Here is a 25,139-nt window from a genome sequence, read left to right as displayed (position 1 = left end):
TGGAGAGAGAGGACAGAGTAAATAAAGTTCACGCACTTGGACGTCAGATAATTTAAGAATGACATAAATGTGTGTGTGTGTAGACGTCACCTTTGCTGGAGTTGTCGTAACCGATGTATCTGATGGTGTCCCTCACCACCTTCTGGTAGTCCACGTTAGCCGTGGATGTGATCTCACCGCAGAGCAGCACCATGCCCGTCTTACACACCGTCTCTGTTTTGAACACACAGGCAAGTTATTGCATTATTTTTTTTGTATAATAAATTCAGGTAGAGCTTTGTGTAGCAAAAGACAGGGGGAAAAAAATGGGACATTCAAGACCTATATTGAATAAAACATTATTGGGTCACACTTTACATTAGGATACAGTAATAACAGCGTAATAGTATTGTAATAATTGGTGAAATATTGTAGTAATATTTTTTATCCAATTTTTCCAACTTGGTAATTACAGAGGTAATATTGTTAATACAATGTTATTTACAAAGTAATACAATGTCATTTTTTTTTGCTTATTTTAGCCATAAAAAGGACAGGAATTTTTTTTTTGGTCAATTTTTTCCAGAATAACTTAAAATCGTGTATTAACAATTTTAAATGAAGAAAAACAAAAAGTTTTATTAAAAATAGTAATAAAAAAACATTGTAGTTGTACATGAAGAGATATTACGGGTTAAATTTGAACATTATAAAACACATTTTTAAATAAAAAGATTTTGGGAGTCTTTGTCTCAATGTCCATGGAAACTATATGTACAGGCGTTTTTTTTCCAAACTTTTTCCCTTTCTGGCAACAAAGACAAAGAAGCTGATTCGCCGTAAATAACCGTGCAACTTCTCAGCTTTCAGAAACCATTGGAATTTTTCCGATAGCACAAACCGTTGCGTAATTCCAGTAATGCAAACTGGTGTTAAAGGGCTGAATACCATAATAACCAATAACTATAAAGATGAAATTCATCCTCCCACACTCATGTTCCATCATTATTACCAAGCTATTATTGTAGAAATAAGACGACCATAATATTACCTCCCTATTACAGGGACATTTACTCACCACAGGCCACTTTAGCATCAGGGTCTTGTCTCAGGTGAGCGTCCAGGACTGCATCACTGATCTGATCACAAATCTTATCTGGAAAACAATAATAAAAACAGCATTTAAATCAGTGTCATCTCCAGTTCATGATATCAGAGTGACTCCCCCCTCCGCCTCCTTCTCCTCATGCCGTGACCTTCTTCTTCTGCACAGGTCAGATTCCACATGTGAGCAGAGGCTTGAACAGATCACATTTCATCAGAGTACGGAGTACTGAGCAGTCGGTGACCTATGAATAGTCGTAGCGCTCGGTGCAAAACTCGTGCCCACGTGCTCGTCAAATCGGTGCCATGTGTGCGAGCTCCCAAACACAAATAATACGTTATTCTTGAAGCATAAACACACTTTAGATTAAGGGATTTTTAAGAAAAGAAATGATCTTTGCTGCTTATGTCGTCTGGGGTTGGTTTCAGCTCCATGTGACCCACTTTTTTTTTTTAAATCATCATTATCTTGGATACAAATATTGTGTTTTCAAGGAAAAACATCTTTTATATGAGCTTGTGTTTCATTTACATCATGATTTAATGACTATTTGACGCCCTGATATACCTCGTAATTGCTTTGTGCACTTTAAACATCAACGTTTTATCCTTTCACTTCCATAAATACAGTATATCATGTGACTGCTTCACAGCTGTTACGACTCACTCGCATTGATTCTGCACAGTAAAAGCTGTAAAAAGGTAACTTTTTCTACTTGCAAATGGCACTAAAAGAGAGTGAACACTGAGCACAAACACTGTAAAACAATAAAACTCCTCTGTGTTATCCACATAACCCAGAATCCACATTCTAACTCTTAATCAATGGAGTGTGTGGACTAGTTTTTACGCTGCCTCTGGTTCCTCTAGTTCCTCCATGTGCTGCTCAGACTTCTGCACATTCCTCACAACCTCATTGTTCAGTGGAACGTTAGGAAAAAAAGGGACAAAAAAAAGTGTTGCAACACATGAAGACCAGCTTCACGTCTAACACCTGCAGCTCAGGTCCTACAGTATACTCACCAGGATGTCCCTCTCCCACAGACTCTGACGTAAACATGAAGGAGCCTTGCTCACAGTTCACCTCCACACTTCCATTCATCTCGTTCCTCTCGCTCTCTCTTCTCTTTTAAAAAAAAAAAGCTGCTGGAACACAGCAGAGCAGAGACGGAGAGAAAATCGAGGCTCCAGCACAGGATGGATTTCTTGTCAAAACAAGGCCAAAGTATAGCGGCCGCTGCACACACACTAATCTCACAGTGCCAAGGCAGGAGCGGCTGAATAACTGTGCACAACATTAGGCAAAGACAACACGCTCACACACACACAGGGAGAGAGGAGGGCGCCATTCAGGGAGGGAGGGATTGATCCTCAGCCCCTCCCCATGCTGGATGTCCCTCCCTTCACATGATCGTTCATTCATTGCCCCTCTTTGTGTTTGGGGGCCCTGAGTCCCCAGAGTGGGGCGTCTGTGGCTACACACACACTGAGTGTACAACTGTCAGCCAATGAGACGTCTGCTCATCCTGTGACATCATGCAGACTCGAATTACTTTGTGGAACCAGGTATTCTGAAATCAGACGGTTGTATTAGTTTAAATGAAGGCGAAAACTAATCATTATTGATACAGTTGGTGCTTAAAAATGTTTGAAAATGCTTTTCAATGGGTTTTCCCCCAACCCTCAAAATAAACATTCATCTCAAGTTCATTAACCCTTTAACGGCCTACTCAACCATTTGGTAGACCACACTTTAAGTCACTATATCTCATTGAAATATGCATCAAGCTGAACTCTAAATTAACACTAAATTAATGTGACTTGTTCTGAACGTTGTACTTTATGAATTATGCAAACCAGGTTTATTATGAACAGACATCTCAACCGTTTGGTAGAGGCCTGTATCTTAAATACTGTGGGTCTAACTAAAAATAAAAAAAATAAAAAAAATTGTTATTATAAGTAAATAAAATAATAAAAAATGCAAAGAAATTTTTTTTCCTTTGCTTTTTTCTTAGTCCGTACCTTAAAGGGTTGATAAAATAGGGAATATTAAATGCAAAAAAACCAGAGTGGATTCCTTAAAAGTTGAAGAGAATAGTAGACAATGGTTTTAAACTTTAAATAAAGATTATTTATAAGAGTTAGAAACATGACAGACGAAACCACAAAGGTTACCAATCACACCATGATTTAGTTTTTGTTTTAACTATTGAACAATAAGCAATAAGTGAGCGAGTTTGTTTATCTTTTTTTTTATCTTAAGGGACGTCTTCTTGAGTCGGCAGATTGGCGACGTTGGCGTTCGTCTCAGGGCGACAGCTTTTCATCGACCTCCGGATTTCATGTTGGACCTAAAAGACAGAAAGGATAATACTTCTGCTGCTGCACGGCTTTGACAACATGAATGTTGTATTTGTGAAGTATTGTTTGAACGTGACTCACCTCTCCGTTGAGAAAGCAGTACATCACGCTGACAATAAATCCCTGTTACAGCGTTAAACAAACAAAAGAAAACAAGTTAGACACGTGCTGTAATCTTCACTTTTTGGTATTTTTCCAACCTAATTGATCGAAAATTATCTGCAGATTACTTCACAATTTGATATCTTGCATGAGTATTTCATTTCCTGAAACCTTTGTTCTAAAGGAGAATACTAAAATGGAACATTGATCAGCGTTTTACTTTACTATCATATATGACATAGATGAGCAGTGCATCCTCATGTCTGTGGAAACAGCAGATGTAGGACATTTTAGCTTCAATGTTTTTTTTTTTACTGAAAAGACACAAAAATTACTGTTCTAATGTCATTTTCCCCTCCTTCATATTTGTGTCTATTATTGGCGCGTCACCTGGAAGGAGCCGAAAACCAACTCCAGGTAGAGTCGAGGTTCCACGCCGACGTGCTCCGGGAACAGAGCGAACACCACATAATGGACGCCGAACAGAGGGATGAGGAGGAGAGTGGAGCGAAGGAGTCTCCTGCAGAGGGCAGCAGGAGACGACAGGAGAGGAGAAAGGTCAAAGAGAGGAAACAGAGCAGATGTGAGAGTGTGTGTGTGTGTGTGTGTGTTCTTGTACTTGCGCCATACTGAGGACAAGTGAGGGTTTTTAACCAACAAAGTGAGGACATTTTTACGGAGTGAGGACATTTTGGTCCGTCCTCACTTTGTTTTCATTGAAATCACTTCCTTAGGTTGCTATAACATGTTTGTCAATTTTCAAATTTTTTTTTTCAAATTTTGGACCAAAAATTTTGCATCAATTTTTTTTTTCAATTTTTGACCAAACATTTTGGGTCCAATTTTTTTTTTCACATTTTGGACCAAAAATTTTGCGTCAATTTTTTTTCAAATTTTGGACCAAAAATTTTGGGTCAAATTTTTTTTTCACATTTTGGACCAAAAATTTTGCATCATTTTTTTTTTCAAATTTTGGACCAAAAAATTTGGGTCAATTTTTTTTTCAAATTTTGGATGACAGTATAGTATGACGTTTTTGTCAAATTTTGGGTCAAATTTTTTTTTCAAATTTTGGACCAAACATTTTGGGTCAAATTTTAGTAGATGTCATTCATGAAGTAGATATTTGTAATTGTGTTGATGTATGAAGTGGAAATGCTGGTCCTCATTTTGTCAGCTCTTTTACCCGGTCCTCAGTATGCAGCAAGTACAAGAATGTGTGTGTGTGTGTGTGTGTGTGTGCGTGTCACCTGAACAGCTGCGTCTCACTTTGGTTCACATGTGTGGCCTTGGTTTTCTGAACGATGATCCTAATGATGTTCAGGAAGATTAAGAAGTTTATCTGTGGATCATAAACGACACAGTGATGAGAAAAGTCCATATTCACGTGTATAATCACACTAAAGTTGTCTGTGATTTTTCCTCTGCACCCTTTTTAAACACAACATTTAGTTGTGTGGAAAATAAGCATTTTTTTGTGTTTTTTCACAAATCACGTTGAAACTGAAGAAAACAAATTATTAATCAGTAGTATTTCTATATCAGTTTTTGTTAAAGTGGACATGTTTGTCATGTTCGACTTAAGAGGGGAGTACATTTTAAATCTGAAGCTACACACACAAAAACTAATAATGCATCAAAGTCAATATTATGGCTAATCTTTGTCCCAAGACTGATTTATGAAAAAAAGAAAAAACCTGCAGCAACTTAACATTTCTTATATTATGGATAACAAGTGTCATGAAGTAATCATACTGAAATGTAAAGGGTTTAAATCCTAAAACAAATAATTCGTAATGTTTTTATGACTGGTTTTTAAAGTGGAACATTCCAAAAATTGAACATTCTGACAATATGAAACTTTAAGAATGAAGTTTGATTTCTTTTAAAAAATTTTAAAATGTCACAATTTACTGATATTCTCCAAACTGCAATAAACGTCGACATTAAGAAACTTTCTACACTTTCTCGAAATTATTTCAATATAAAGGACATTTTAAAAAACAGCTCTGATTTGAAAATGACAGCCTGCAGTTTCAACCTCAATCTGGGAACAACCTCAGGGTTTCAGAGTGTAAATGATGTTTAACACGCACTAAAATAATCTGGGGAAAGGCAATAACTTAGTTATAATATAACGCGACGTGCGATATATCATATCTATCCTAAAAGCAACACGTTGTGATGTGACGGTTTAAAATCCTATTGTGGCATTAATTTGCTTTAATGAACTTTTTATTTTCTCCCATTGTGTTTGTGTATATACAGTATATTCTACATTAAATCTGTGACTATGTTGAAAAAAAAAAAAGTAGTTTCTTACAAGTATAGAGAGCAGGATAGGAATCTTTATTATCCACCAAAAGCTGCTGTCCAGGTTGTCCCAACACCTGCACACACACACACACGAACAGATGTTTCCATGACTTCAGAGGACACTACATTTACTTCCTGGAGACTTAGTCTGACCTTAACCATAATTACTACTGACCTAATTCCAACCCTTAATCTAATCTCAGCCTAATTTATGAAACACTCACTATTACATTATGGGGATTTTTGTCCCCATAATGTGACTGTGTAAACAGATGTAGATCTCCACAACATAAGAACACACACACACACTACATTCCTACTGATGTGTACTCACCCCTCATCATCGAGCTGCTTTTTCAGAAAGGTCCAGGTTGAAATGGCGACTGTTGGGACACCTGCAGAATCACACCGGCTCAGTAAGATGGAAATCAGAGAAAAATAAAGTAAAAGAAAAGACTAATAAAGTTGAATAAACACGGTTGCACGTACCCCAGCCCACAGCGGCGTAGATCCAGAAGAGCGTGGTGGTCTGAGTGAAGGTGAAGAGCAGCAGACTCTGCAGGTACAGAGCCTCCACCAGCAGCCAGGAGAAATTAGACAGGACACAGAAGTGGAAGAAGGTCACGGCCGATTTACACTGCAGCTGGAAACAGGAAAACACAGGGTTTTATTAACACTATTATTTATAGTAAATGAAACGATAAGACACAGTGCTTTTTCAATCATGTTTTGCATCAATGTTTGAGTCATATTGTGAATACCAGAGGCAGCTTTCCATCGATTATTGGCTATAGAATATTAATTATCACAGATACAAGACATCCATCTATTACATGGAGAACAAACTAATAAGACAATGGAATTAAATTGTTTCTTTGCCGTTCTCCCTTCAACAGAGGTCTCAAAGTTGCGGGCCGTGGACCATATTTGGCCAATCAACTTCATGTGGCCCACCACTCAATATCAAGTTATAATTAAGTACTTTTTTAAAATTTTATATACATATTCATTTTGCATTATGAATACATTTATTATAGTAGACAATATACAGTTACATTTAAAAATGAGCACTTTTATTTTGAAAATTATGTTAAATATTTTCACAATTGTCATTATTGCGATATGATGGAATATCCTGATATAATTAAGCTCATACAAATTAACACTTGTTTTTTTCCCCATAAACAATAAGAAAATACGACTAGAAACTAGCATTAATCATAACAACTTTGACTAAAAATGGGATTAAATGTAAAGTGAAGGAGAGGAAACTATAATTTACAACGATTAGAATAAATAAATAAAAACAGAGCAAAACATACTTTTTTGTGGTGATTAATTAATTTCTCCAGCCAGAAGACAGGTCACATTTGTCTCACTGCAACTCCTCAAATGGCAGAATCAGATATTAAACTGAATATATTTGTATCGTCATCTATAAGATAAAATAAATAGTTTATAAGGCAGATTATGGAGGAGAATAAGGGAGTCGTTTTCCTCACCGTGGACACGGTGCAGTGGTCCGTGCTCTTGTCTGCAAACAGCACGGCGTCTTTGACGAACACAGCCAGGCTCCGCAGCATGAAGCTCACAAACAGGTTGAGGTGGATGCAGTTTCTCGTACAGAGCAGCTTCCTGAGAGACAAAGAGAATGTGGTGACGCTAAAAAAAAAAAAAAAAACATCTCATTATGACTTTTGATGATATTTCCAACCTGAGGCAGCAGAAAATGAGCACGGCGACGCCGAGAGCAGCCAGAGAAAGTCCATAACCAACGCTGTAGAGCAGCCTCACAGTGTCAAAGTAATCTTTCTGCAGCAAAACAAAAACATGAAATATTTATTACACGTGTATGCAGGCACCAAAGAAACAAATATTTAAATGTAAAGACTCTTTTGTGCTGTACCTCTTTCCTGATGTCTTCATCTCGCTCGGCGACGTCATGGTAACAGGCTTTGTAATAGGACAGACTGGGTTTAGTCCATCCTCGCAGGGTACACTTCCTTGTGATGAGAACTGGAGAGAAGACTTTATTTATTATAAGGGCATTTTAAATTGTAAGAAAAAAACATTTTGCAATTTTTTTTACAGGTACAGGTTCACATGATAACTTTATTATACACTAGAATATAAAACAGAGTCATAAAGGAGAGCGACTTCATGTTAAAAGGAATTTAATGAAATTTCTAATTCATAAAATAAAATAACAATTCTAATACATACCCATTTTTTGTAAAGACATCTATAGTAGAGGTCTTAAAGTTGCGGCCCGTGGGCCATATGTGCCCCTCCAATCAACTTCATGCGGCCCGCAAATTAGTATCAAGTTATAATGAAGTACTTTTTGTTATACACAGATTATTTTTTCATCATAATGCATTTTTTATTGTCAACTATAAATCACAAAAAAAAAAAAAAACTATTCATATATCAAAAAAAAAATGTGCACTTTTATTTTGAAATTCGGTGCAACTTATCACAATTTTCACAAGATCATGATGGAATATCATGATATAATTTTAAGCTCATATCACCTGAATAGTTGTTTTATTCCCCCCAAAAATACTCCCCCCCCCTCCCCACTCAATTGGTCCCCTCCTGACCAGATTATATGCTCAGTGACAGAGAAGTTGTCTTAATTATTACATGAATAATACATTTTTGAAGGAAGTAATTATCATACAGTGTATTTTTTATTTTTTATTTTTTTTAATATTAGATTAACATGGATTATGGGCCACACAGGGGCGCACTGTTGCCTCACACCAAAAGAGGTTGCTGGTTCACGTCCTGGTCCAGGACTTTCTGTGTCCACATGTCCAAAAGAGTAAATTAACGCTCTATAAATCACAAAGTTCCTACACTGAACTTCAAGAAGTCTCAAAACTGACAGTCAGTGCCTCAAAATTACTGCTTAACACACAGTTAAGGTGGTTTTAAGTCATAATGTGATCATATAGTCGTGCGTTTACCTGGAGGATTTTGAGATTTCATCAGCAGCAGAGGACAGTGGACAGACACCATCTCTCCCGCAGAAGCAGACGGCCAACAACTCACTCCATCCCACTCTATCGCACAACCTGACAACACGGAGAAAACGTTAAAAGGTCTGTGCAACACTATACTGTACATTATTATGTATAATGTTCTCCATGGGTGACGGACAGTGACCTGAGGTTTCGTTCCTGCTGCTGAACCTGAGCGATGCCACGGCAGCAGTCTTCATTTTTACTCTACACTCGTTCTCTTTCTTCAGCAGGTGACGGACGATGGAACATTCTGGATGTGTGGAGGAAACCTGATGAAGAAACACAAAGATCAAGTCTTCTTTTGCCTCAGATTGTCAGTTTCTGCAAATCCCTCATGTCGATAAATCTATCACTGCATTTAGTCCCATATTAAAAGTTATTAAATAACCTTTCTGTGCTACATTACATTGAAACAATGTCCCCAAAAACCACAACAACTTACCATGCATCTCGTGAGGATGAGCATGAGAAGAGCTGCAGTGAAGTCCATGGTTTCAAACATTTAAAAGACTTTCACTCTCCGTGAAAATAAAGAGGCTTCTCTGTGCTTGGATATCAGAAAAATGCTGAATATTTCATCCAAATATGTGGAAATGGTTCCTCCTCAGGATCACAGAGCATTTTGGAGCATGCAACGACTGAACTGGGTTCACTTTGAATAAAAGTGTGACGTCACCTGAGCAGCATTAAAGTTTCAGTCTCTGCATTATTTACAAATGCATCTTTAAGACCAAACAGTTGAACGTTCAATACACACATATATATATTTATTTAATTGTACAGGCCCAAAATGTGACGTTCCTTATGTATAATTGACTAAATACAAGCAGCAGGCATGCAATGCAATATTTAACTGAAAAACAACCTACTGAAAATCATCCGAGGTGAATAAAGGACACGAAAAAGTGCACTGTTGGAGACAGGTCATGTTAAATATTGATAAAAGACTGGTGGCTTTTTATTGTATAGAGTAGACGACGCTACAGATTCTAAACCATATTTCTCCCTTTTAAAAAAGTTATTTTTACAAATTGTAATGTACGTGATCTACTTAATCGTATGTTATCATCTACATCGTCCATGATAAACTTTCCAGTTGACAAGATCAATGAGCAAACATAATTAACAAATTATAATATATCCATTATATTACATATTACAACTACATTGCAATATTATAGGTTTGGGTCACACGGTGCAGCAGTGGCCAGCATTCTTGTTTCACACAAGGTGGTCAGAAAATGGATGAATATATTTAAACATGGTAAAGAAAAAAAATCTGCATTTTTATACTTGGTTATTATTTGTTTAAATCTGAGGAGGGTGTGTCCTGTATGAGGTTTTTGCTCTGTTAATTGTTTGGAAAGAGGCTTCCCATAATAAATCATGACTGTTTGTAGGGAGAATATCTCCCTCTAGTGGTTGATTCCAGTCCTGCGTCCCATTATTTTTTCAGCTCGTCATTGTAGACAAATCCATGATATACAGCAGTACATTATACACAGCTGCTGCTTCTAACAGTATCAGTCATTGTTGTCACATTTGTATCGTTTGACAAAATCTGTGCAACTTTAAAGTACTTTTTGCATCTCATTGCAGTCTTTTTTGCAGCCGTTGCATTCACACTCGCGGTTGTTTTGCAGTTTTACATGATTTTTGAGGATGTTTTGCAGCTCAGAGGCTTCCTCTGCCGTCCATCTGATTTAATTAAACCCATGTTACACAACTTTCTGAACTGGCATCTAGAAAATCTCTTCCCTCTAAGGGTTAGTTTCAAAGACTCAAAGAGCAGCCATCTGTCGTGACTGTGACTAAAAACACGACCATGGTCCACGACGACCCGAGTGTCCAAGAGAAGAGAATGTTTGCAGTGTGCAGCGTCGGTTTACCACAGGATTCTAAGCAAGATCACTGAGGGGGGAAACCCAACAAAAATGTCCTTTCAGTCAGGACGTCTGAGCCCAAAACAGTAAATCAGTGCAACATCAGACGCATTCTAATCAAATATCCATGAAACACACAAGACGACAAAAACAAACTGCAGTTTGCTCACATGTTTTACTTTTAAAGCAGCAGAATTTAACTGAACATTAAAGATACTACAGATTGTGACAAAAACACAGTGTTTGTGCGAGTTAATTCCAGTGAGACCTGATGCTGAGTGTGGACAAGCATCTGTCTTCAGTCTCCTGAGGCGGCGGAATTCTTTAGGCTGTTGACAGTTGGCCTGCAGATGTGTTTTTGGAAAGAGTAGGAGAGAGAGGTCTTTAATCATGAAACTGATCAATTTCTATCTATGCTAGCAAGCTTAGCCTACTAACTAGTATGTATATATGCTAGCTAGCTTACTAACTAGTATCTATCCATCTATCTAATAGGCTACTAACTAGTATCTATCCATCTATCTATGCTAGCTAACTTACTAACTAGTGTCTATCGATCCATCTTACTAACTAGTATCCATCTATGCTAGCTAGCTTACTAACTAGTATCTATCTATCTATCTATCTATCTATCTATCTATCTATCTATCTATCTATCTATCTATCTATCTATCTATCTATCTATCTATCTATCTATCTATCTATCTATCAGTTTTCCAGCTTACTAAGTAGTGTCCATCTATGCTAGCTAGCTTACCAACTAGTGTCTGTCTATCTATCTATCTATGCTAGCTTACCAACTACTATCTATCCATCTATGCTAGCTAGCTTATTAACTAGTATCCAACAGGCAGAAACAGCTCAACCTAGCTATCGCTGAAGGCAACTATGGATGATTTTTCTCATGCAGAAACATAATAAAAAAGGAAGTAAAACATCTGCCTTTCAACAAACAAACAAAGTAGTAGTGTTAAATTAGCTTTTGACACAAGTTACGCGACTCATTGTTCGTTTTTCACATTTAAAATCAGGAATAAATCAAATGTAAATCATTAAAATAATCACTGTAATGATAAATACACATGATACATATGAAAAAAGTCACGTTACAAACTCACACAATCAAATGTCCATGTGTGGGGAAATTGTTTGGAGGGAAAAAGAGGGGTCAGAGTTCACGAGGGCTGGCTTTTATAACCTAGTGGGGGGTGTGGTTAGGAGTGGCAGGGCGGAGTCTTGTGATTGTTCACTCTTCTTCTGCTGCATGTTTTCCCCTGCATGCAAGTGCATCTTTAAACCTCAACTCCACAATCATCTCCAGCCACAGCAGCAGCAACACGGTGACGTCTGCTGCCAAAAACAGAGACAGAGGTGGAGCGAGGGGAAAAAAGAAAGAAAGAAAGAAAGAAAGAAAGAAAGAAAGAAAGAAAGAAAGAAAGAAAGAAAGAAAGAAAGAAAGAGGACATAAAGAGTGCGACACATCAGTGCAATGTTCCCAAAAAACAAAATCTGCCCCGTCAATAATTCCACTGCTGTTTTCCAGAGGCTTGAATGATTTCTCAACTTAGTGTAAAACTTGGCACCCGGTGTGTGTGTGTGTGTGTGTGTGTGTGTGTGTGTGAGGCCGCGGTCAGACTCAGTGAAAGAGGACACACACAAGCCTGCACTGTTTTATGAGCCAAGGCTCGACCTTTGTGTGCCCACCACGGCGGTCTGTTACTGTAGCCTCGTCTCACGCTTCACACTTTATCACGGCACCGTTTTTTAAATGAAACACACCAGTTTGTTTTGATATAATCACACTTATCTGACATCTTCGTCAACGTTGGAATATTTAACTGAGAGTAAACGTCCCCTATTGACCACCTGTAGCATTTACAATTGTGTACTCTTGACCTTTTTCCTTCCAATCACGCGGTCTTCAGCGGGAGACCGTTTACACAGTTGTCATGGCGATGCATACATTAGCATTTAAACTGTTTGTTTGGCGAGTACACAGAGAGGTTTGTGTATTTATGTTTTACCTTCATTTCATTGTTGACCAAAAACTCATCTTGATCATTTACTGTAACTGCAAGAGGAATTCAGACAATAATACCAAAAGAAACCAATCCTGATAGATAACATTTGTTTACTATTATTGATGGATTAAGGGATTTTATATTAGATAGATAGATAGATAGATAGATAGATAGATAGATAGATAGATAGATAGATAGATAGATAGATAGATACTAGTTTGTAAGCTAGCTAACATTGATAGATAGATACTAGTTAGTAAGCTAGCTAGCATAGCTAGATAGATAGATACCAGTTAGTAAGCTAGCTAGCATACATAGATACTAGTTAGTAAGCTAGCTAGCATAGATAGATAGATAGATAGATAGATAGATAGATAGATAGATAGATAGATAGATAGATAGATAGATAGATAGATAGATAGATAGATAGATAGATAGATAGATAGATAGATAGATAGATAGATAGATAGCTTTGTTTATTTGTTTGGGGATTTGTGAAAGTGTTTCATGTTTTGTAATAATTACGGTTTGCACTTCCAGGCCACCGTAGATATGTAATGTATGACTGTACATGGCCCAGGGGCCCAGAATAACTGTATGTAAATCTCCTGCCGCTAGGGGGCTCTCAGTCACATGAATAACAAAAGCAAAAGCAGCGTGGAATCATGGGAGTTGTTGTCCTGTTCCGAGAATGTGTGTTTTACAGGGAGAGAAGTTAGAGCAGAGACGGTCAATGACTATGACAGCAAAATAAATAAGTCCTAAAATATATATACTGGTTTGATAATGTTTACATGCAGAAACGTTACGTATTATATCTTTAAATGCTTTATTTTGGTGTTTAAAAAACATGATAGATTGTATAAAACACGATAGAAACACGGTCGTGTGTTTGCACCACTGAGTGTGAAAGCATTACACAGAGTGAACACTGCTGCTGCTGCTGCACATTACAACACACACACACACACTCCTCTGCGCGCTCCACAGCGCCGCGCTCCGGCCTGCCGCTGCCACTGCGACCAGACGTTGCGTGCGCCCGGTGACCGACCACCGCTGAAGAGACACAACACACCGCCTGTCTGCGCTCAGGTAAGGAAAAAGACAAATCCCCGCAATATTTGTGCTATTTCACCGCATCCACCGCTCCAGTGCAGTGACGCACGGAGAGACAGTGGAGCGAGCGCGGAGAGAGAGACACACAGAAACGCGGCGATCCTGCATCGGCATCCGTCTCGATCATCGTCGCCTTTCGCGTCTATAAATATGTACATGTTTGTATGATAGGTGAGAGAGGCCGGGCCTGTGCGCGATATGGAAATATGATGAACGACATGTTATTCTCAGAGTGTCAGCGCACAGCGTTTTACGCATTTATTATTATTATCCTCTCCTTTCTTTCTCCGTGGAACATGTTTTTTTTTTTTATTATTGTGCGCGACAACAAACACACAAACGTGTTTTCTTGTGCTCCGGCTGTGGAGCAGCGGACACCGAACAGTGCAACGGTTTCTGCACATTATATCAAAAATGGAGAAAAGGAGAATATATAAATAAGTGTCTCCATCATCATCATCATCATCATCATCATCCTTCTCCCTCTGGAGCAGGTCCTGTTTTTCCTTCAGCCTCTTGGTTGTAATCCTTGCTCGCTGTATAACAAGCCTAATCCCGCAGAATATTCTCATTATAATCTCATTATCAGAGGGTGTCAGAGGAGGACAAGCCATTTCTCTCAATTTAGTAACATAAACGTGCGAGGGCGACTTCATTTCTTTGTGTGTTGTTGATTTGTGTGTCTGTGTGCGTGTGTGGAAGGAGTTGCTTTTCCCTCCCTTCCCGTTTTTCTGGATCCTTCGCTTCTTTCGTGGATCCCGGGGCCTAAAGGATTTTCTAGCACAGCAGCAGCAGCAGCAGCAGCGCGCGCCTCCTTTATTCTCCATCATGGAATGCTGCAGGAAAACCTCGCGCAAACGCATGGAAACAAACAATGTTATGATGCATCCGTGCAGCGCTTTCATGCATGTCACGTTATTATTATTATTATTATAATAACAATATTATTATGATTTTGGGAGCAGATTGCGCTCTGGTGTTGTCAGGGAGCGGATTGATGCGGACGCCCGTGCGCAAATTGCCAAGCCCATTTTTTTTTTTTTTTGTGCACATGAGCAACAGTGGAGCGCGCGCGTCTCTCCACTGCCACGCAGCCTGTGAGCAGTGAAGCAGACTGCCACTGTGACACATATGAGCTCCTCTGTTAATCCGCCTGAGGTCACTGGACACAGTCTGATCCACGGTGAAGGAAAAAAAAAAAAAAAAAAAAAGTCTCTCGTTCCATAACGAACCACGTGAGAATAAAAGATATTCTAGGTTGGCATTTCATTCAGAGTGGAATAAATAACACATGCTACCTGCGGCCGAATGGACTGAGTGGATTCACTGGAATAAACATCCTTGATCCCTCTTTTCTTTATTTAAATATATATAAATAAAGAAAAGAGGGATATATATATATATTTATATATATAACGGGCACGCCTCTTTCCAATCCCCGTGGGTTTCTTGTGCGCCCTCGCTCTGGCAGGAGGAGGGACGGAGGGGTGGATGTGGATGTGGATGATGGTGGTGGTGGCGGGCATGTTGGAGTCTGCAACCGCAGCTGGAAGCCATTCCAACTGTCCAGATGATCCGCAGATAGGAATGAGAGACACGCCGGTGTGTGACTGTTTAAACAGCCTTTTTGCTTTTCCTGCAAGTTTCTGCAGCATCTCCTTTTTTTTTTTTTTTATTGGCACGAGCTCCCGCTCACACTCACTGACTCTGAACAACTCCATCTAATTAAAGGCTTTTTGAGATAAAAACACACAACAACACTGTACTGTACATGCGCACATGGAGAGCTGATGTAATCATCTCAACTGTTACTGCCTTACAGACACAAACGTTCTACTGTACATGTTTATATCACAGACACAGTCTGATAGCAGGACAACATCTGGTCTTAGCCCCCCCTTATATTATGCTACTGTCATATTTATGTGACATAACAAACTCAATTCCTCAGCATTAAAGAGCATTAAAGAGCGTTTAAGAGGCTTTATTGGCAGACATACTGCATGTGTATAATCGCTTTAAAATTAAAACTGTCTGTAGCTTTGAATAAGCCATGATTTATCTGTCATTTGGACAAGGGCCTTCCTTTTCGGAGGCTGCCGTCGTAGTTCCCTGATTCAGATTGAAAGGCAATCCTACCATGAAATGCCACATTCTTACACTTTTGACCTTTAGTACTGATGTCACTTACAAGAAATTAGACGTAAGGAGGCTCACAAATGAGCTTTTAGTCACCAAGTGCGTTACATGCATGTTAAAAGTCTGATTTTAGTCAGACTATGACCATAATTTGGTTTTATTAATATCATGCACGTCAGTCCGCCTAGTCTTATTCGGACTAAGACAACAATTTGATTCTCTTAATATCATGTAAACACGTTAGTCCGACTAAAATAGAGCTAGTCTTAGTTGGACTAAGACAATAATCTGGTTGCATTAATATCATGCACGTTAGTCTGACTAAAATCCAACTAGTCTTAGTTGGACGAAGACGACAATTTGGTTTTCTTAATGTCATGTAACCACGTTAGTCCGACTAAAATCGAGCTAGTCTTAGTTGGACTAAGACAATAATCTGGTTGAATTAATATCATGCACGTTAGTCTGACTAAAATCAAACTAGTCTTAGTTGGATGGAGACGACAATTTGGTTTTCTTAATGTCATGTAAACACGTTAGTCTGACCAAAATCGAGTTGGTCTTAGTTGGACTAAGACAATAATCTGGTTGAATTAATATCATGCACGTTAGTCTGACTAAAATCAAACTGGTCTTAGTTGGACGAAGATGACAATTTGGTTTTCTTAATATCATGTAAACACATTAATCCAACTAAAATCAAACTAGTCTTAGTCTGACTGAGTGAACAATTTGGTTTTCTTAATGTCATGTAAACACGTTAGTCCGACTAAATTTGAGCTAGTCTTAGTCAGACTACAACAACAATTTGGTTTTCTTAATGTCATGTGAACATGTTAGTCTGACTAACATCAAGACAATAATTTGGTTTTCTTAATGCCATGTAAGCACATTAGTCCAACTAAAACCAAACTAGTGTTAGTCAGACTATAAGAGAACAATTTGCTTTTCTTAATATCATGTAAACACGTTAGTCGGACTAAAATCAAGCTAGTCTTAGTGGGAATAACATACCTGATTACATAGTCCGATTACTCCTCCATGTATACACGCTTAGTCAGACTGGAGTCAGACTTTTTCTCCTCCGCATGTACACTCGGACTCGGCAAGTTAACCGATTGCCTGCCTTAGTCAGACTATGGCCTTAGCTTGATTAAACTGTGCATGTATCAGCTGTATCTGTCTCTTTAAACGTTGGTTAACAATGGAGCATCACAAAGAGTGACGTCTTCAACCTTATTAATTATCACTATTATATCAATGATCCAAACAAGACACAACCAAGCATCAGCCTCAGTCTGCAAAATCAAAATTACAATGAGGTCAGATTGAGATGACGTGTACTTTTATGCCCTGCAACAAACACATTGACATTGAAATCACTCTGTTCTGAGTTGAAGTGCTGACTTCACTGAATGTCTACCTTCAACATCACAGCCTCAAGCATCAGTCAGTGCTCGGCCTGTTGCCTCTTGCAGGCTCAAGTCCAAAGGTGATCGTTTGGGAGTGACACTCACAGTTTATGCACATTCACTCTCTGTTTGACTGAAATGGGGAGGGACTTTTGCTTTAAATAATCTCAGATTAGTTTTCTTATGGAGCCTGAGACAAGACATGGGGGGGGGGGGGGGATTACTAATTAATAATATTCATATTATTCCCATGAGTTACTTTGAGAGTTGTGTAAGTAGTCCGTAAAGCAAGTACATTTAAAACACTTATTCTAACATGATTAAAAACCAAACACACCCAGGGTTAATAGCAATAAACCTTCCTAAATGTTGCATACTGGTTCTTTAAAATCCACTTTCCTTTTTTAATACACAGACTAATTGATTCCCGGGCTTCTCCTGTGGCGATATAATATGCACTCATCCACGTTGTTAAGGAAACAATATGATAGATAGTCAGACGGTCGTGATGTTTTGCCAAAAGAAGCCGTTCGCACTTCTTTTATTTTTTCCCCCCCAATTGCGTCACGTCGTTAAAGAAATGCCACAGTGGGCTTTAAACGGCATTCTTGGCGCACAGTTAATTGGCTCCATGCTGATGGAGGACTCGGGCCTCATTGCACCAGGAAAGCACATTTATGTGTGTGTGCATGGGAGTGTGTGTGTGTGTGTGTGTGTGTGTTGGGTGGATCTAGATATTGTGTACATATTGAAGCTTGCGGCAGCTGCACCAGCTGGGTACTTAACAGCTTTCACTGTGAAAACACAAGAAGAAGAATGTCCTCATAGGTCGAGCTCCATACTGCAGGCTGTGTGTGTGTGTGTGTGTGTGTGCGTGTGTGTGTCTTACTGCTGAAAGTCGAACATTGATTCCGTGACAAAATACTGTGTCCGTGTTGTCTTTGACCTGCATGGAGGATGTGAGTGTAGAGGTAGCAGGGCGTGGTGGACGTATGAAAAAACAAAGATGGAGAACTCATGAATGTGTGTGTGTTTATAGACAAGATGTTTCCCCCTCCAGCACCTAATACAACCGTTTTAGACACACAAGTCAAAATGGAGGAAAACCGGGCTCCACCTTCGGCTCATCCACTGCATTTATAGGAAGGTAGAGTCAGTCTGTGGCTGCCTGAGGCTGCATGGACAAGAACACGCAGAGAGAGAGAGAGAGGAAATGATGAGGAAAGTAGGTCAGAAAGACCGAGGCAGTCGAGCATGAGAGCAGCATCCTCATCTCTCAGCTGAGCTGCATACGAGACGCCGGTGAGCAGGCGTCATGTCGACAATTTTGGGCGTTTGGGATTCACGATGGTGAATTAAAAAAAAGCCTCTTCTTTTCTCTGTTTTATGTGTCAATTGACATCATATTGTGTGTGTTTTTTAAAAACTGTTGTCCAGAAAGAGAGATAAACTCGTTACCATCCTCCTCCCTGAAGACTCGGTTGGATTCTGTGATGTTCACTAGAGCTGAAACATCGGGTTCATTAATCCAGAGCTGCACATAATAACATAGTCATTTTGTTAGTTAATCATTGCTTTGTCAATAATAAGAATATTCTAGTAGCAGATGCTCACCATAGTTTCTTGACGATGAGGTCAATTTGTTCTCGAATTGCTCTGGATCTTCATATTTTATTGTCTTCAATGAAACCAAATTGAACAACTAAAACGAGCACTTACAGAGACGTCGCCTCAGTCCCAAAGAGCCTGTAATTCTGTTATAGACCAATCAACATGAGATTCTGCACTCAGCACTAATACAAACCCCATCTTAGAATATTTGTGTTTCTAAAGCACATTAAATTAAATTAAATCAATTTGTCATCTCTGAGCTTAACTTGGAACAGATGACATTTTAAGAGTTGTTTATTTTCCGCACTTGGAAAAAAAACCCTGCTGTGCAAGCACACAGTTTTTCTTTTGAATAAGAAGCTCCACGGCTGCATTTTTGCTCCTTTCGAACTTTGCATTCACATTTTTTTTGGAGGATGCATGTCTTGCTGCATGCTCCCAGAGCTGTGTCAACATCTCTGTTGACCTTGGCTCTCTTCAGAAAACCAGAGGCCTGTGCCAAGACGACATTTTCACACGCTCCCGAGAGAGGGATGAAGCTGCGTTAGCAGACCCTCGGAGTGTTTCCCTCCATCGTGAAGCTGCCACAAAAGAGCGCTGTCACTTTCTCTTTCTGCAGCAGGTGTAATTTGTGTGTGTCTGTGTGTGTTTTGCCCTGCAGCAAATCATCAAGTGGGACGGGCTAACGTGTTTACATGATATTAAGAAAACCAAATTGTTGTGTTAGTCCGACTAATACTATTTTGATTTTAGTCGGACTAACGTGTTTACCTGACATCAAGAAAACCAAATTGTTGTCTTAGTCCGACTAAGCCTAGTTTGATTTTAGTCAGACTAACGTGTTTACATGATATTAATAAAACCAATTGTTGTCTTAGTCCGACTAAGACTAGTTCGATTTTAGTCGGACCAACATGTTTACCTGACATTAAGAAAACCAAATTGTTGTCTTAGTCCGACTAAGATTAGCTTGGTTTTAGTCGGACTAACGTGCTTACATGACATTAAGAAAACCAAATTGTTGTCTTAGTCCGACCAAGACTAGTTTGAATTTAGTTGGACTAACGTGTTTACATGATATTAATAAAACCAATTGTTGTCTTAGTCCGACTAAGACTAGCTTGGTTTTAGTTGGACTAACGTGTTTACCTGACATTACTTTCTCTTTCTGCAGCAGGTGTAATTTGTGTGTGTGTGTGTGTGTGTGTGTGTGTGTGTTGAGGTAAACAGAACAAGTCCACACCCACTTGATGATTTGCTGCAGGGCAAAACATACACACACACACAATACACACACACACAATAAGTGGAGAGTGTCCCAAGTTTTGAGAGTTTTGAGCTAAGAAACATCCACGATGTGTGTGATACTAATGATTCAGACTAATACCAGTTGAGTGTCAGCGCTGAGTTTGTTTGCTCTCTAACGGCGTGAAGCTCCCGGATGCGGCGTGAACAGCCTCTCAGATGTATTGTCTTTGTTGCCAAGTGTAGTGCAGCTTTCTTCTTCTTGTTCAGATTCTGTCATGTGTAATGTTACAAAGGGAGTTTTGTCCTTGGGGCCATGTGCGAGGACTGGGAGTATCACTATTCACCGCAATTTCTATGGGACACACAAAGGTCACCATTTATAGTATTGGAAACCCCGTTTTTCCTTTAAACGCAGAGTTTTTAGGTTTTTCTTTTACGGTCAACAAGTCGTTTTTCCGACTGCTCACATTTAAGTTACAGATCTGCTGTTGATGACTGTTTGCAAAAATCCAACAACAAAAACCCAACAGCGAGTCAATTTAGGGTTTTCTATGCAGGACTAAGCTTCAGCATGGGGACGTCATGTTCCTGCGTCACAGCCAGAGAAATGACTAAAGCTCCTGCCGCGAAAATGTCGACAGGCACGGAGGTAATCGGTGATGCTTTACAGATTATTGTAAGTTAATTAACAAAGAAAAAAATATATAACAACCACTAAAGTTACCCTGCTACTAACAACAAATGTGCCAACTAAAAAAATTAGTGGCTCAGAGCAATAACAACAATCGCCTGCTGAAACAGATATAAGCTAACATGAACTCAGTTAACACAAATATACTCATGTCATGGCTTATTTTTGGATGTATATAAAGATACATTTGCACGTTTAATGAATCCTCCTATGTGAGGACGCTCTCTTGTCCAGTTTACAGTGAGAAAAGGTTGTTTCCAAGGTCAGGAAATGACAGAAGATCACATTACTGAGCCCAGTTTGTCTATAGAGTTGGTTTTTATAGGGTTTGAGTTGCCACGGCAACAGTTTAAATATGGCGACCACGTAAAGAGACAACTGCGTCAAGAGCCTAAAGAGGCTTTTAAAATCGACTTGGTATGAAAAGTTAACTGGAGTCTGGCTGTGTTATATTATTATATAAATAGATTTTCAGCACAGTTTAAGGTTTCTAAACCAGGAGTCCCTGCCAATCCAAAGAGCTGTTACACATATCTGTTTATGGTGTGGTTTTTTTTGTGAAATATTGAATACATTTCTCCTTATTTTTTCATTTCGGTGAAGTTCTAACTTTTTTTTATCGAAATCACAATTTAGCCTACTGCACTTTTCAAGGAGCAATATTTCTTAAAGCCAAAATATAATTTTAGATGAATTATTGTCTTGATCTATGCACATCTTATTCTAAAAACTGAAGAGAACGTCACACAAATTTTCTTTTTTCAAACGAAAGGATGTATTTATTCAAAATCGGTCTAACTACAAGTAGACATTGAAACAGCACGAGTTAGTTGCTCTAATGTACATGATCAGTATCACCAATATAGTCTCAAAAAATATGTCAGAATGGCTTTATTGTATGTTAGGCTTAGGGTTAGCATGATATTATTAAGACAAACAAATTGTTGTCTTAAAATCAAGACTAGTTTGATTTTAGTCGGACTAACATGTTTACATGATATTAATAAAAGCAAATTGTTGTCTTAGTCTGACTAAGGCTAGCTCTGTTTTAGTTGGACTAATTTGTTTACATGACATTAAGAAAAGCAAATTGTTGTCTTAGTCTGACTAAGGCTAGCTCTGTTTTAGTTGGACTAATTTGTTTACATGACATTAAGAAAACCAAATTGTTGTCTTAGTCTGACTAAGGCTAGCTCTGTTTTAGTTGGACTAATTTGTTTACATGACATTAAGAAAACCAAATTGTTGTCTTAGTCCGACTAAGACTAGTTTGATTTTAGTCAGACTAACGTGTTTACATGATATTAATACAACCAAATTGTTCTCTTAGTCCGACTAAGACTAGCTCGATTTTAGCTGGACTAACGTGCTAAAATGACATTAAGAAAACCAAATTGTTGTAGAGTTAGGGTTATGTTTTTCTCTTTTGACAAAGTATTTCCTCCATAGCCGAGATTAAAAGATAGGTACCTCAAAAAAACAGTTACAGTCACAGTTAAAATTTAACTAAACTTCCCACCACTGCACAGAACAAACATCCATGTAAACATTATTAGCACAGTGTAAACAGCAGAGGTTCAAAATCCTTGTTCAAACATAATCATACTGTATAACAGTGGTATAAACTACCCCCCCCCCCCCCTCCTCCCCTCTGAGAGATTAAAGGCATCTGCAAACAAATGGAAAGTGTTGTTTGGATGCTGTGAGAGAGAGGGCAGCGGGAGATTCTGTCCAAAAACTGCTGATATAACCAGAGGCTTGGCTTTAATCTGACATGTAATCCTCTTTTTTATGGGATTTAAAATGAGCATCTCATCTGCTGAGGGAGCACATCTTCATGTTTATTTTATTGTGGTAGAGTGTGAAGAGTTTGCATCTTAAACATGTGGAAAATGTCCGTCTGTTGATGTTTGTTTGGCAGAGGGAGGGAAATTATGCGGAATTATGTGGAAACTAGGAACTTTACGACTTAAATTTCAATGTTTCTTCTGTCTATTTTGACTTAAATTATTCGTTTTGTGCAGCTTGTGAATGACACGGGGCCACATGAGATCTGTACACCACCACGATGAGTTTGTGTAAACTCGTCTGACAATGGTTGGAGGGTAAATTTGTCTGTTTTTAAAGGTTTGGTAACACTTCAGATTAAGGAACACATATTCACCATTTACAAGGTGCTTACTAACATGCTTATAAGTAGCATACTAGCCCTTTATTAGTAATCATTAAGCATTAGCACCTTATTCTACGTAGCCTTATTCTACCTCTATTACGACTTGAATTGAAATTTTTCCTACATAAGGTGTTAATACGTGCTTAAAGGTGCCATATGTAAGAATGTGGCCAAAAACGGTTACTACATTCAAATTCAAAATACCGAGGTCTTTTAGGTTTTTGTTTTTCTGACGTACCTGGCAACCCGTGGTGCTCGGCAGCTGAGACTCTACTGACTGCAATGATTGGTAGACGGCGGTAGGTGGCGCCACATGTCAAAACATGATTTCAAAACATAAACATGATTTGCAGTCTGCAAAATATTTTTTTTAATGCAAATATTTTGGCTGTACTGTTGTTGTTGGTGAGTTGAACATTATTCCTGAGTCTCTGTGACATATTAGGAGGATTTTATGGCACAGTTTCTTTAGATTTATTACATAATGCACCTTTAATATTTACTAATTAAAGGACTAGTTTGCTACTTATATGCATGTTAGTAAGCACCTAGTTAATGGTGAATATGTGTTCCTTCATATAAAGTGTTACCAAAAGTTCTGCTACTAAGTTTTTCTCTGGATCAGAATTCGTCCGGTGATCTTATTCTTTTTTAGAAAGTGCAACTCATCACAGTGCGGCCAACGTTCACATGATCAGGTGGGACTATTTTTATCCGTGAGGCTGCAACATGAAGCGTGGACCCGTCGACGTCAGGATGTATTAATAAACTCGTTTTTTTAACGCAGACACAGTGTCTGTTTACATTTTGAGGTGACGGACCAGGGTTTCGTCCACACCGGAAGACCAGAGTGTGTCCATGAAGTAAAGCCATCATTGTACTTTTGTTTGTTTGTCCTTGCACGTCACTCTATCTCACTTTGAGAAGCGGTCATGCTCACCGAGCTCTGGATGTGTTGTGTTCCCACTTTTGCAGCCCGACCTGCGACTGGCAATGGACTACGTGAACAACGCCTCCAACAGCTACGGTTCTGGAGACGCCGTGAGCGCCTCCTTAGCCAACATGAACCTCAAAGAGCAGCACAACCAGGAGAACGGCGTCCAGATGGGACACATGAAAGGTCAGACACAAGAGAGAAACTGTTTATAAATGTGTGTGTGGGCGACTAAACAGCGAAGCTGAAACTGGAGACAAGGGGAAAAAAAGATGGAATTTTGTCAACAACAAAAAAATGGGTCAGCTCTATTCCAGAATAGTGTCATAGATGTTTTTATCAATTAATAAATCAGACTTTATTTATACGGCTCTATTTATGCAAAGTGATGTAACAGGATATCAGCAAAAACAAAAGAAACAGACTATCATCAGTCAATGTGAAGTAAAATGAGCCAAAATATCTAAATAAAAAATATATTTTTTAAATAAGTTAGATAGAAACTGAACAGAATAAATGTGGTAAAAAAACAACAACTTTAGATTAGGGAACACATTCACCATTAACTAGGTTCTTACTAACATGCATATAAGTAGCATACTAGCCCTTTATTTGTAAATATTAAGCATGTATTAACACCTTATGTAGGAAAAATCTTAATTCATGTCATAATAGAGGTAGAATAAGGTAATGCATTATAAGGTGTTAATACGTGCTTAATAATTACTAATAAAGGGCTAATATGCTACTTTTATATGTTAGTAAGCACCTAGTTAAAGGTGCATTATGTAATAAATCTAAAGCAACTGGCCATAAAATCCTCAGCATCCTAATAATTCACAGAGACTCAGGAATAATGTTCATATAACAAACTGAACTCACCAACAACAACAGTACAGACAAAATATTTGCATTAAAAAAAAATATTTTGCAGACTGCAAATCATGTTTATGTTTTGAAATCATGTTTTGGCATGTGGCGCCACCTACCGCCGTCTACCAATCATTGCAGTCAGTA

At 38.6% G+C, this 25,139-nt stretch overlaps 3 protein-coding genes across 12 annotated transcripts in view; 1 reads left to right on the top strand and 2 right to left on the bottom strand.

Moving 5' to 3' along the window:
* The window catches only part of LOC310939477 (S-adenosylmethionine synthase-like), a 151,185-nt gene extending 148,694 nt beyond the window's left edge, over positions 1–2,491 (bottom strand). For both annotated transcript variants that reach the window (XM_083904244.1, XM_083904243.1), the window contains exons 1-3: positions 2,107–2,491; positions 1,058–1,135; positions 91–213 (exon numbers count right to left, since the gene is read on the bottom strand). In XM_083904244.1, coding sequence (XP_083760370.1) covers positions 91–213; positions 1,058–1,135; positions 2,107–2,185 — 280 coding nt within the window. In that variant the 5' untranslated portion in view covers positions 2,186–2,491. The remainder of the gene's footprint in view (positions 1–90; positions 214–1,057; positions 1,136–2,106) is intronic.
* Positions 2,492–3,344: 853 nt separating this feature from the next.
* Positions 3,345–9,384, bottom strand: LOC310939055 (vasoactive intestinal polypeptide receptor 1-like; the record flags this gene model as incomplete). Its single annotated transcript, XM_083903722.1, has 11 exons — positions 3,345–3,437; positions 3,529–3,570; positions 3,940–4,069; positions 6,200–6,260; positions 6,355–6,508; positions 7,368–7,500; positions 7,580–7,677; positions 7,772–7,881; positions 8,838–8,945; positions 9,037–9,163; positions 9,337–9,384. The coding sequence occupies 11 exons, from the start codon at positions 9,382–9,384 to the stop codon at positions 3,345–3,347; spliced, it is 1,104 nt and encodes a 367-aa protein (XP_083759848.1).
* A 4,379-nt stretch (positions 9,385–13,763) lies between these two features.
* mapta (microtubule-associated protein tau a) overlaps positions 13,764–25,139 on the top strand; it is a 29,108-nt gene continuing 17,732 nt past the window's right edge. For 7 of the 9 annotated variants that reach the window (XM_083903643.1, XM_083903642.1, XM_083903640.1 and 4 more), the window contains exons 1-2: positions 23,929–24,051; positions 24,164–24,308. In XM_083903643.1, the coding sequence (XP_083759769.1) occupies positions 24,182–24,308 (127 nt within the window). In that variant the 5' untranslated portion in view covers positions 23,929–24,051; positions 24,164–24,181. Of the gene's footprint in view, positions 13,891–23,928; positions 24,066–24,163; positions 24,309–25,139 lie in introns of those variants that run through there. The other 2 variants (XM_083903637.1, XM_083903636.1) reach the window with 2 other exon arrangements.

The sequence above is a fragment of the Microchirus variegatus genome (genome assembly GCF_963457635.1).
Source record: "Microchirus variegatus genome assembly, chromosome: 17".
Lineage (NCBI taxonomy): Eukaryota > Metazoa > Chordata > Actinopteri > Pleuronectiformes > Soleidae > Microchirus > Microchirus variegatus.
Note: the sequence above shows the minus strand (reverse complement) of the source record. Positions and strands in the feature narration are given on the sequence as shown.